This window comes from Oryzias latipes, chromosome 17 (assembly GCF_002234675.1).
Source record: "Oryzias latipes chromosome 17, ASM223467v1".
In the NCBI taxonomy this organism is placed as follows: domain Eukaryota; kingdom Metazoa; phylum Chordata; class Actinopteri; order Beloniformes; family Adrianichthyidae; genus Oryzias; species Oryzias latipes.
In genome coordinates this window covers 9,256,548-9,269,780 of record NC_019875.2, presented here as the reverse complement: position 1 = coordinate 9,269,780, position 13,233 = coordinate 9,256,548, and the positions used below count along the sequence as shown (strand labels likewise).

General features: G+C 42.1%; 2 protein-coding genes across 2 annotated transcripts in view; one reads left to right on the top strand and one right to left on the bottom strand.

The window, feature by feature from the left end:
• Positions 1 to 5,920, top strand: part of adcy8 (adenylate cyclase 8) — a 134,872-nt gene extending 128,952 nt beyond the window's left edge. The window contains exon 19 of the transcript XR_002875123.1: positions 5,736 to 5,920. The gene's annotated coding sequence lies outside the window, so the exon portion shown is untranslated. The remainder of the gene's footprint in view (positions 1 to 5,735) is intronic.
• A 3,422-nt stretch (positions 5,921 to 9,342) lies between these two features.
• LOC101160588 (tripartite motif-containing protein 16) lies at positions 9,343 to 11,602 on the bottom strand. The gene has a single exon (XM_023965393.1). It carries the CDS (start codon positions 11,564 to 11,566, stop codon positions 9,896 to 9,898), a length of 1,671 nt encoding a protein of 556 aa, XP_023821161.1. The 5' UTR covers positions 11,567 to 11,602; the 3' UTR covers positions 9,343 to 9,895.
• Between the last annotated feature and the right edge of the window lie 1,631 nt (positions 11,603 to 13,233).

The following is a 13,233-nucleotide window of genomic DNA, read 5'->3' as shown; positions in this document are numbered from 1 at the left end:
CATATTCATAAACATTTATTGGTTTTACTGTCAGTCAAAGATCATGAAAGAGACAAAGTTCTTCACGGTTATCAACAAATGTGTTTTAACAACAACAGTATTAAGTTCTTTAGAATGAATTTAAGAAAGACTCTGGTCTATGAAGTGTTGTTTATGCTACTAAACAGAAAAATCCCATCAGTTTTCAGCAAGGAGGTGCTAAAAATCTAGATTACTTTAAACTTTATAGAGTTTATTATTGGAACATGAAGCAATAAAGACCTGTTTCAATTCAGATTAACAGCAGCAGTAATTATGAAAATGTGATGACGGATCAGCAAAGTAAACATAGAGCTATACTGATAGAAAATATAATTTTCTCTTGTGTTGTTGACATTTTTCATCAGAGAACATCAGGAGGATTTTGTGTTGAACAATGTTTTATTTTGAAAGGAACTCATGAACAAAAGTAAAAAATATCAATATTTTAGTTAGAGAAAATGCTGTTTTCAATGTTTTATCCATTAAAAACTACATATTATGGCTAATTGTAACATTAACAGTAATATAAAGCAGTGTTGTGTTTTTCTTCTGTGCTGCTCTTACTGGGTTTGATCAGAGAAAAACAAACCAGATTGACTCTTTTGGTGTGGCTCATGAAAGAAATGTGTAATTGTCAGCAGGTAGTTTGTGACTGCTTGCAAAACTTGCTGATGGTGGATGAGTGACACCTGTGTGGGAGGCCGTGGTTACACACAGAGTAGGGAGGCTGTTGTTTTCTTATAGAACACCAGTGTGCGGCCGGCGAGGGCAGCAAGAGGACTGTTGGAGCCAGCACATGGAGTCTGTGGCGTTTGAGCTTGGCCTGCTGTTGGAGCCAGAGGCGCTTGGTCCGTGACGCTTGGGCGCAACCTGCAAGGTGCAGGCAGGAGGAGGGAGGCATCATACCCCCGGGAAGATCTCACACTGCCATTTGGAGACGCAGAGGGGTGAACAGGCTTCACCCCTCCTAAAGTTAAGTGTGCCAGTTACACCCAGAGATTCTATAAACAGCCTGTAGCTCAGTCACCAGTGATGCCATTTTTATGGGTTGCCCCTTGGGTGCAAAAGTTTAGGGGGGAAAATGCTTAATTCAAGTTTGGGGAGTGGAAACATCAATCTGTGCTACTTGTAAAGAAGCGGGGCATTTTAGCTGAAGCTGCCGCTCTAGAGTCCCCCATCAGGATTTGTAGTCCCACCGGCCACCGTGCGTCAGGTGACTGGACCCCTTAGCGCTGAACCACCTAGCTCCCCACCCCCAGCCAGGTTTACAGAGAGCTGCCCATATGTCACGGTTAAAATAGACGACGTAGAAGTTAAGTGTTTGGTAGACAATGGGTCGCAAGTAGCACTTTTTAGTTAGAGTCTGTGTAAGGACCTCTTCGAGGAGAAGCATTTGGGTGGAGTCCTCTCTTGGCTTAAACTAAGCATCCCTTATACAGGCTACATAGTAGTTGACTTCCAGGTGGGGGGGTTTTGAGTCCCAAATTGTGGGGTTGTGGTGGTAGAAGACGGCTATTTGGGTGAGAAGAAGGCCATCTTGGGCATGAATGTAATTTCTGAGTGTTGGGAAGAACTGTTCCAAAAGCACAGACCACCTCTTATAAAAGGCCAGCCCCTTAGGAGGGCATGGTAGGATGTTTTTGCTGACTGTCAGCGTATCCAAGCTGTTTCAGCTATGGAGCCCTTGACCAGTACAGTGACTGTACTGGCAAACAGCAAAGTGATGCTGTGGGCAAAGACAGCGCCTTGGCCCTAAGTGCCAAAAGTTTGCGCAATGTGGGTACCGTTCGCCGAAGGCGGCAATATCGAGGTTGCACGGACTCTAGTGACTGTAGACCAGGGTAGATTACCTGTGCGAGTAAGGAACTTGAATCCCTTCCCTGTGGTCCTTAGTCGATTTCAGAAGCTAGCCAAGGTCTTTTCGGTCATCCCAGAAAATGTAAAAGGGTGCAAAGACATTTCCCTTTGTGAGGTGAGCACAGGTGTTGTAGAGGTGGCCGTCATTGTGTTATGATGAGTGTGGCTGGACCCAGAAGCAGGACAGAAACAGAAGGTGGCTGAATAAGTGATATTTATTGAGTCCCAGTGGGGGTGGAGGCTTCAGGCTTGGATGTTTTGTGGATGTGACAGGATGTCGAAATTGAACCTTGCTTGGACTCCAGAAGAGTGACAAACGGTGATCAAAGGACTGGAGGTGTAGCTGATGTTGATTCCTGGAGGGGCAGACATAGACATAGAGCGTAACATGGGTCTGAACTATACCGCATGAAGCAGACGCAGACATAATAAGGCTGCAGGCTGATGAGGTGATCAGTGGCAGGTGTGATGAGGATTCCCTGGTAGGTGTGGGGGAAGACCAGGATCCTAACAGGATTCCCCCCTCAAGGGACGCCACCTGGCGGGAGACATGAAAAACTGAATGGACTTTCATCGAGCGTGTTAGGCGCAGTTTCACACAGGCAGGATTGATAATAGAGTCCACAATGAATGGGCCTACGTAGCGGGGGGACAATTACATGATTCCGTGCTGAGAGGAAGGTCCTTTGTTGACAGCTAAACCTTCTGTCCTGGAGAGTAAGCAGGGGCTGGGGAACAACGCCTGTCAGCTGTAGTCTTGGCACGCTGTGAAGCACGGAGCAGAGACTGCTTAGTCGCAGACCAGACCCTGCGACAGCGGTGGATATGGGCTGCCACAGAGGGAACGGCTAGATCAGCCTCCTCAGAGGGAAATAGAGGGGGCTGGTAACCCAAAGAGGCTTCAAAGGGAGACCTTCCAGTAGCCAAGGAGACTAGGGAGTTATGCGAGTACTCTACCCAGCTGAGATGTTCAGACCACCAGGTGGGGTTCTGGGAGCACACGCAACAAAGAGCAGACTCCAAGTCTTGATTCGTGCGTTCGGTCTGGCCATTTGTCTGAGGGTGGAAACCCGAGGATAAGCTGGCAGTAGCAACCGACCCCTGGTAAAAAGACTTCCAGACCTGGGATGCAAAATGGGGACCACGGTCGGAAACGATGTCTGAGGGAATGCCATGAAGACGAAATACATTGTCAATGAGGCTTCTGGCAGTCTCTGTAGCAGTGGGCAGCTTGGGCAAAGCCACAAAGTGGGCAGCTTTAGAGAAGCAATCCACGATGGTCAGGATAACTGTGTTGCCTTTAAAGGCAGGAAGTCCAGTCACAAAATCCACTGCAATGTGAGTCCAAGGTCTGGAAGGGATTGGCAGTGGATTTAGAAGGCCAACAGGAGCTTGATGGGCTGATTTACTGGTGGCGCGAATTGTGCAGGCTGCGACATAAGACCTAGTGTCAGAGACAATGGAAGGCCACTAGAAGTGACGTAGGACTTTGAGCAGTGTCCGACGAAAACCTGGATGGCAAGAGAACTAAGATGCATGGACCCAGGTCAACACTTGTGACCGGACCGAAGCTGGAATATATTGGCGGTTTGGAAGTCCGTTTCCGGGGTCTGGATCAGTGGTCAGAGCATGCTGTATGGCAGTCTCAATCTTCCAGGAGAGACTAGCTAGTACACAGGAGGGAGGAAGACTTGAGGAGGTGCCAGGCTCTTCTGAGGTATGTAGGCGGGAAAGTGCATCAGGCTCGACGTTGCGCAACCCAGGGCGAAAAGAAACCGTGAAATTAAATCTGCTGAAAAACAGAGCCCGACGGGCCTGACGAGGATTGAGTCTTTTAGCTGAACTGATGTATTCTAGATTTTTGTGATCAGTCCAGACTAAAAAGAGATGTTCAGCACCCTCCAGCCAATGGCGCCATTCTTCCAGGGCCAATTTGATGGCCGACAATTCCCTATTTCCAACATCATAATTATATAAGGTGCCAATTTAGGTGAGAAAAACGTAAAAGACGTACACGGATCTGTTTGTCTACAAGTGGATGCATCAGAATGGAGCAGAGCAGGGAGGTTGTTGCTTGGCGATTGTAGGTTGTATACTTTTTTAAACGGCATATTTTGCATCTGCCCCTGATTCACCACAATTTCAATAAAGATATACTCAGAAACACAGTTTTAATCTTAATTTTCTTTATGTATTTCTTCCATCATGAAAAAAAAATGCCACAAAACAATATTTTTAATGAAGTTTTCATTGAAGTTGGTCTTACATTCTCAAAGGTGTAAGAACTTTGGACCATTCATGGTTCCTGTCTTAACACTTTCTTTACTGATTAATTATAATTATAATTTAGACTGAAAGTTATAATTCCTTCATGTTGAATGAAGGAATTATATTTGTTTAGCTTAGAGGAAAGAAGCAAACGGGTAGAAAGAACTAAAAAAAAAAGTAATTCTCTTGTTATTGGTTTATTGCAAATTACAACTTAAATTATTTTGTTTTCGTTTTAGAATCAACTCTCTTTTTCTAACATTTACAGAGTGTACTTGGTGCTTGCTTCTTTTATGACCGTTGTACTTTTTTTAAAATTACCATTTTTGGCTGACCATAAGTTCCTGCTAGCATGCTAGCATTGGTATTGGTGAACCAACAGTGATCCTAGAAAACCGGCAGTGCACTATATAGTGTGTTCGCCAGTTTGTAGTGCTGTCCAAATCTACAGTTCCAAAAACAAGTGTTCTAGAAACTGTGTCTTGTCAAAGAGGCTCTAGGATGGAGTCAGTGGGTTGGGCCCCATGGTTGTTGTTGCATGTCGTGGTTGGGCCCCAAAACCGCTTTAACTTATCTTCTGGATAATTTTAACAGCTAATCATGTGATTATGTTTGGCAGGAATGGCTCATGGTTCCGTGGTAGCGGGTGTGATCGGCGCCAAGAAGCCTCAGTACGACATCTGGGGGAAGACGGTGAACCTGGCCAGCCGCATGGACAGCACGGGCGTTAGCGGCAAGATCCAGGTGCCCGAGGACACCTACCTGATCCTGAAAGACCGCGGTTTTGCCTTCGAGTACCGCGGCGAGATCTACGTGAAGGGCATCAGCGAACAGGAGGGCAAAATCCGAACGCACTTCCTGCAGGGCCGGGTTCAGCCCAACCCGCTCATCCTGCAGCCACGCAAAATCACAGGGCAGTACTCACTGGCAGCTGTGGTGCTCGGCCTGGTGCAGTCACTCAACCGGCAGAAGCAGAAGCAGATTCTCAACGAGAACAACAACTCGGGCATCATGAAGGGCCGCCACCACTACAACCGGAGGACGTTGTTAGCGCCCGGCAGCTCAGACGTGGGAGGGGGCCATCACACTGAAAGCACTGATAAGACGGAGCTGTCCTGAGGAGGGGGGGTCTTTGCTTCGATCCAATGCTGTTTTCAGGCAGAAGTGGGCTTACTGGTTGAGTTAAACCTAAATGCAATGTGCTTTTGTCCTGTAGAAAGCTTTTCTTTTACACATGGTAAACTTCGAATGAGTAAAGAGTGTTCATTCAGTAGAACACTGTCAGCACAAAGGCAACATGCTGTCCAAAGGAGCTGCTGAAGATGCTCACAGTGGTTCAGACCAATGCAAATATGAAACCAAACCTTGTAATGCATCGAAAGGTCCATTTTATGAAGGTTTAGCCTCGTTTTTCCAGGTCAAACATAAAACATGTGGAGTCTTGGAGCCTAAACCTTTTTGCCACTTGGAAAAAGTTTGGTTGATCAAAAGCAACATAAGGAAGTGTGTTTTTAGTGAGAAGAAATATAAAAAGAGGTCCCACCTAAAGATCAATGAGTTCTTGAACTAAAGATGAACACCCCCTTTAGGTGCATTTCTGCTCATGATAAAATGACGTTTATTAAGCTCCACCCACAGCACAGATGTCAGGAATAATTAATACAACCATCCTTGTAAAAGAAGGTTGAGAAGTTTAGTAAGAATCATCTTACATCAGAGGGAACATCAAATCAAATCAAATCAAATCAACCTTATTTATTTATATAGCACTTTTTCGACAACAGATGTCACTCAAAGTGCTGTGCGTAAAATACAATAAAATTTACAAACAAGATGACAAGACAAACCGTGCGAACCCCCCCCCCCCCCCCCCGCAAAAACACACACACACACACACACCCACACACACACACATCAATAAATAAATAAATAAATAAAAGAGTGATAGAATGATAGAATGTAGAGACCTGGCTTTGTCCTGAGGTGGGAAAACGATAGTTTGGGGACATGTCCACACCAGCAACCCCCCAACCCAAGTTCACGGAGTACACTACCACAGAACCCCCCAGATCCGATCAAAAGAATCAGACCCAGGAGATCCCACTGCAGCGACCCCGCTCACTGAGAAGGGTCAGTCACCGATGTGGAGGATCCCTCAGAGGAAAACACTGGAGTGTAATAAAATGTAAAAGGAATAAAATTAAAATATATATAAAACATAGACAAAAAACAAATAATTACATAAACCTTAATAGGCATATGAAATAGTAAGAGCGACTTAAAAATGAATAGAATAAATAAATGTATTTACATACACATATAAAACTAGTTAAAAGAAAAATAAATTAATAATTAAAATATTTAAAAATAATAATAATAATAAATTTAAAAAAAAAATAATACTAATAAAAAAATAAAAAAAATAAAATAAAAAATAAAACAATTAAAAATCCTACATGTACATGCCACCTTTTAGTTACCTGATGAACTGATCTGACTCTCGTCAATCAATCATCAAGGAGGAACTTTTCCTTTAGGTTTAGCTCTAACCAACACTCTGGACAAGGTTTCCATCAGTCAAATGTCATCTATCCTTGAAGACTTAGAGCTCCAGAATATCTCAGTCTATAAATTGTTTCGAAGACAAAAGGTTTTGATTTTTTTCTTTATTCATCATTCCCAAAATACTTTCCATTCAACAGATTTCTTCTGGTGAAACTATTGACAATAAATAACACACAAAAACAAAACTAATTAACATACAACACTAAAGATTTTCAACAACTGTCTGTCTGGAAATGAAAACCTGTTTTTTCAGGACTGAATCAGGACTTTGACACTCAATAAAGATGCAAAAATATAATTTAAGTCCCACTATGATGTTAAAGCATCAGCTAGTTCTAAAGACAGACTAAAATACTGCAGTGTGAGTCACTCAAAAATATTGAAGAAAATATCATTTAATTAAAGAAAAACAGTGTTCAAAGCTGCCTGCTCCTATGTAAAAAGGTTACAGTAGTTACAGTCCTCTAAACTCTCAGACTTGTTAATTTTATTCCACTATCACTTCAATTAAAGATGCATTTATTGGTTTTTCTGACATTATTGACTGTTTCAAGTCCAGAAACAGAATCTGAATGAGATTCCGGTTTAGTCTTTGACCAGAATGTTCCAGAACCTCTATTCAGAGGTGGAGCTTCTGGTGTTTTGGGGTTATGGTTCTGCAGCAGAACCCAAGTGCTCCTGAACTTAAAACTGATGAATTGGCTGCAGAGTGTCTTTAAAAATAGAAGAAAGAAAAGCAGACGTTATGGTTCCATTAAACTGGCAATTTCCAAACCATCAAACTACCACCACCGTGTTCACCTGCTGTGTTCTGAGCTTTCATTTTAATTTTGGGTTTACTTTTTTCTCAGGTTTAAGTGGAATCATCATTGAAGAATAATATGGGTATCTTTGAGCTACATTATTGGTCTGTATTTCTTTTTTTAGGTATTTAATATGCAAAAATACATATAAAGACATCAATTGGAACAGAAACTTTAACACAGTTGGTTTCATGGTTAAAATCTAAGGTCTCAGTGTGATCCCGCCCCTCTGTGTCATCTGCAGGATTTTATTGTTTGTGCTCTTTGAAAAGGGTTAGCCGATTTTAAGCACAAATTACACATTTTCCTTCAAAATAAAAGCTTCTCAAAGTTTTACCACTAGACCCAACCTGGTGTGCACAAACTTTGTTCCCATGGAGACAGAGGGGAATCCTCCAGTGTCTTTGAGGGTTCAGGACAACATGAATGTCTCACAGACAAACATGAAAATCACTAGAGCCACTATCAGCTGAAAGCCCACTGAGGTTTAACTCAACCAACAAGAAGAGCCTGGGGAGTTGAACAATTCTGCTTTTTAATGAATGTTTGTGTGTGGGGGGGTGAACCTCTGCTTTGGGAGGGTGAAGAGGTGGATGCTGGGAGGATGAGTTTGGTTGTCCTCCGCTCACAGCCTCAGACTGTCAGACATGCCTCTTTTTGTTTCCCCATTTATATTTTGTTGTTTCTTTTTTGTATTTCTTTTATATATGAGAACACAATAAAAAGGGGTCTAATTTTTTATACAAACCTCGTGTCCTGCTGCCTCTTTTGTCCTTGTTTGGTATTTCAGCAAAACTCTTCAGTCTTATGAGAAGATGAACCAGTGTGGCCTGCGCTACAGCCTGTGGGGGAAGTGTTATGATATGGGGCTGCTTCGGCTGTGGTTGAGCTTCAAAGCTTCAATAACCCACTAACTTTTACCCGCCAAAGAGGAGAAAATGCTCTCAACTGGTGAGTGTTAATTGCTTTAAAATAACAGTCTATCACAGTAAACTCATGTATCTATTGAGTTCTAGGCGGAAGAAGTCCCGGGACACGCTGGAGAGACTTCTCTTGGCTGGCCTGGGAAAGACTCGGGGTCCACCCAGAGGAGCTGGAGAAAGTGGTTGAGATGAGAATAGTCTGGGCATCTTTACTTGGACTGCTGCCACCGCGACCTGGTCCCTGATGAGCGATGGAAGATGGATGGATGGATGGATGGATGGATGGATGGATGGATGGATGGATGGAAAAAGTTATATGATGATAAATATAGTTATTTCATCTCCCAGCCCTACTCTGATCCTCCAATCAGCTTCTTTCTTCTCTTCCTGGTCACGCCCATCCTGACAGAGCAGATCTGAAGGAAAAATGGAAAAACTGAAGCTACAGATCAGGAAGAGAAGCGCTTAAGGCGACTCATATTTTTTACACAAAAATATTGTATTAAATTATGAGGTTGAGGAAAACTTCTCATTTGACTGGAATTAAGCTGTTTTACTGCAGAAAGTCCAAAGGACACAGACAGACTGACAGAGATGTTTCTGCTGTAAACATGAACTTGAACATGAACCGCGAAGGGGGGTCTAAGGGCAGGGATGCCAGTATAGCTTAGTCAGTTTGTTAGTTCATTTTACTATATTCCTATTGAACTCTCTGTATTCGTGATCCTTTTGAGTTCATGTTTTACTTTGAAGCCCATCGAGACGACTGTTGTTGTGATTCTGGGCTATACAAATAAAATTGAATTGAATTGAATTGTCATTTCTGGAGTTCCAGGAAAACTGCCTCAGTTCTTCCCTCATATTATTCCCATTTTTCTTCATCAGATTTCACACAAACTCTGGAATGAAGACAAAAGAATCAGGATGTTTTTATTGTCAAATGATCCGAAACAAATTTTCTCTGAAGAACAAAGAAATGAAAACACAAATTTTCAATCCAAAGTTGTCAAATGAAGCAAAAAGAAAGAAAACAAAGTTGTAAATGTTCTTCTTTCTACAAACACAATCTTCTCCTTCATTTTCTTCTCTTGTCGTTTCTGTGTAGAACAAACAGAGAAAGTCTTTGATTGTGACGTCACTGATTCCATTTGTGTTGCAGCTTCCTTCAGTTCACATGACAACAACACAAAAACATGAACAAAACATTTGTGTGAAATTTGAATTCAAACAGTCAAATCCCAAAGTTCAAAGAAACAACAAGAAAACAGATTTGACTCCAAAAAGTTTGAGATTCGTGTTCAAAAATGTCTCAAATCCACAATCTAGACATTTTTCATTTCTCTCTTTATTTCTGACTACAAACATTACTCCACAGAATATTAACAGTTAAAATGTTTAGTTCAAAATGATCCAAAGCAGAGAAATCACTAAAAACAAACATTTTACTTCTTTCAGGGACTATTTGAGTTTACAGAACTCTGCTGTGTCTCCAAAATCACCATACAACCTCAGTCCAGCATGGAGCGTCTGAGTGAATGTGGTCTGGACTCTGTGGAGGAGAGTCATGCTTTCAGAGACGCTGTAGAAGGACAGAACACCTGCTCTGTGATCCAGGTACACTCCTACTCTGGAGGAAACAGGAGCTGAGATGGAGGTTTCTATGCTGTTATGGTGAAATGTGAAACTGTTTGGAGAACAAACTAATGACCAAGATTTATCATTAAAACCAAATAAACTTTCATTTCCAGATCTGCTGATGTTCTTGTATGCGACTGCTACATCAACAAAGTTTCCTCTCCACTCCACCTCCCAGTAACAACGTCCAGTCAGACTCTCTCTACTCAGAACCTGAAATCTATCAGTAAATCTGTCTGGATGATCAGAAACAGACTGAGTTTTTTGCATCACTGTCACCTTTCTGTTCTCCTCTGACAGTAACAGTCGCATATTTGCTGTGTTTGGATCCAGTGTGATGTGACATGAATATTGTAAGAAGTCACCTCTGCTCTTTGGTTCTGGTTCTGGTTCTGGCTCTAAAACATCCACATGAGTGACTGTCAGTGAGATGTTTGTCCATTCCTCTCTCAGAATGTCCTGCAGTTTGTCTCTGAGCTCTGACACAGCTGCTGTCACATCCTCAAAGTATCTCAGAGGACGGACATTGATGTTGGATGAGTGTGTGGACTCACTGAGTGGTGGCAGTGAGGGGTAGTTGAGCAGAAACTGGCTGTGATCCTCTGTGAATGAGAACTGCCTCAGCTCAGCGTCTCTCCTCTTCAGCTCAGTGATCTCCTGCTCCAGCTCCTCCTGAAGATCTTTGACTCGACTCACTTCAGTTTGCTGCTGGGATCTGATCTGCTGCTTCACATCACAGCTTCTTTTTTGGATGAGACGGATCATCTCAGTGAAGATCTTCTCACTGTCCTTCACTGTTTGATCAGCAGAGTGATTGATGGCCTCCACCTCCTGTTGAAGCAGCTTCACCTCCTTCTCTCTGTCCTGGATTCTCTGCTGGATTTGTTGTTGACTCTCCTCCAGCTCTCTCTGCCTCTCAGTCCTTTCTGCTGCAGCTGAGACTGTGTCGTGGCCTCTATGTTCATCCACAGAGCAGAGATAACAGATACACTTCTGATCAGTGCGACAGAACATCTTCATCACCTCATCATGACGGGAGCAGATGTTCTCCTGCAGGTTCTTGGAGGGTTCCACCAGCTTGTGTTTCTTGAATGCAGCTGCATCCAAATGAGGCTGAAGGTGTTTCTCACAGTAAGAGGCCAGACAGATCAAACAGGACTTGATGGCTTTCAGTTTTCTTCCAGTGCAGACATCACAGACCACATGTTCAGGTCCAGCATAGCAGAGATCAGCAGGAACAGCTTGGAGTCCAGTCTTCCTCAGCTTTTCTATTATATTTGCTAACATGGTGTTTTTCACCAGAACAGGCCTCGGTATGAAGGTCTTCCTGCACTGAGGACAGCTGGGGATTTTCTCCTCTTCATCCCAGAATCCTTGAATACACTTCATGCAGTAACTGTGTCCACAGGGAATAGTCACCGGATCCTTCAGCAGATCCAGACAGATGGAACAGCTGAAGGTTTCTTGATCCAGATCAACTCCTTTCTGCGCCATTTCTCCTCTCAGACAGAAAAACTGTGAGAGTTTCACTTCCTCAGAAACCAGTATGACTCTGATCATCCAATCAGGTGGTTTACTGTGAGTTCAGCCAATCAGCTTCTTTCTTCTTTTCCTGTTGGTTACGCCCATCATGACAAAGGAGGAGCTGCAGATCAGGAAGAGGAGAACTTTATAGATGGTGGCTGTTAAACCTTTTAGAAAGAGAAAAATGAGACATCAAAAGACTTCTTCAGCAGATCCAGACAGATGGAACAGCAGAAGGTTTCTTGATCCAGATCATTCGTGGTCATTTTGCTTCAGAGTTCTAGTAAAACAAGCTGCACTTTTTTCTACAGTTAAGGTTTCCTCACAGCTTGTTTTCCATTTAAGACTTTGAACTTTCAAATTTTTTGTCATCAGGAGGAGGGATTTCAGGATCAGATTGTAGAACAGTCTGTGATTTCACAGCAGACTTTACTGCAATTTTTGAAACGTTTATTGGTTTTACTGTCAGTCAAAGATCATAAAAGAGACAAAGTTCTTTATGGTTATCAACAAATGTTGTGTTTTAGCAACAACAGTATTAAGTTCTTTAGAATGAATGTAAGAAAGACTCTGGTCTATGAAGTGATATTTATGCCCCTAAACAGACAAAAAGACAGAAAAATCCATCAGTTTTCAGAAAGGAGGTGCTAAAAAGTTAGATTTGTTTAAACTTCAAAGAATTTTTTATTGGACCATAAAACAATAAAGTCCTGTTTCTATGCAGGTTAACAGCAGCAGTAAGAAGGAAAAAGGATGACGGTTCACCAAAGTAAACATAAAGCTATACTGATAGAAAATGTCATTTTTTACTTGTGTTGTTGACATTTTTCATCAGAGAACATTTGCTGCATCAGGAAGATCATATGTTGAATGATGTTTTATTTTGAAAGGAACTCATATCATCCTTTGTCAAATGTAGAAAATCAATATTATAGTTGGGAAAAAACTGCTGTTTTCTCTTTACATTTTACTGTTTTATCCATCAAAAACTACATAATGGATACAAATCATAAATGTAAAATTAACATAAATATAAACCAGTATTGTGTTTTTCTGCTTTGGTCAGAGATAAAGAAAACCAGAACGCATCCTTTGGTGTGGCTCAGAAAAGAAATGTGTAATCATCAGCAAGTTGTTTAGATTTCAACATTTATTTCCTATCATACTTTAAACCAGTGGTTCTCAAACATTTTCTCTTGTTCCCCACTATGAGGAGGAAAAATGCCCCCACACATACCCACACACACACTATGAAATGACTGTGACAAATTAAATATGTTAAACTTTAATGCCACATCAAAATATTAAACATTCCTGCTGCTAGAGACTAAAAGCCTCAAATAAAAGATAATTCACTTTGTAAAAACAACTACATCAAACCTATGCGCAAAAAGAAACCAAATGTTAATGACTGCAATGTATGGAAGCATTTGTGTAGCAAATTTAAAAATAAGGGGGGAGGAGCTCTCCCCCTCCCTTGGTTGCCGTATGGAATGGGTCCCCCCTCTCTCGGTTTTATTGGCACCTTTGACATGTAGGGCCCTTGGTAGGGGGGTGCTTGGACATCACTGCTAGCAAGCAGCAGAAGTCTTCTTAGCCCCCTACCTGCCAATTTTAACTGCACCTTAGACATTTAG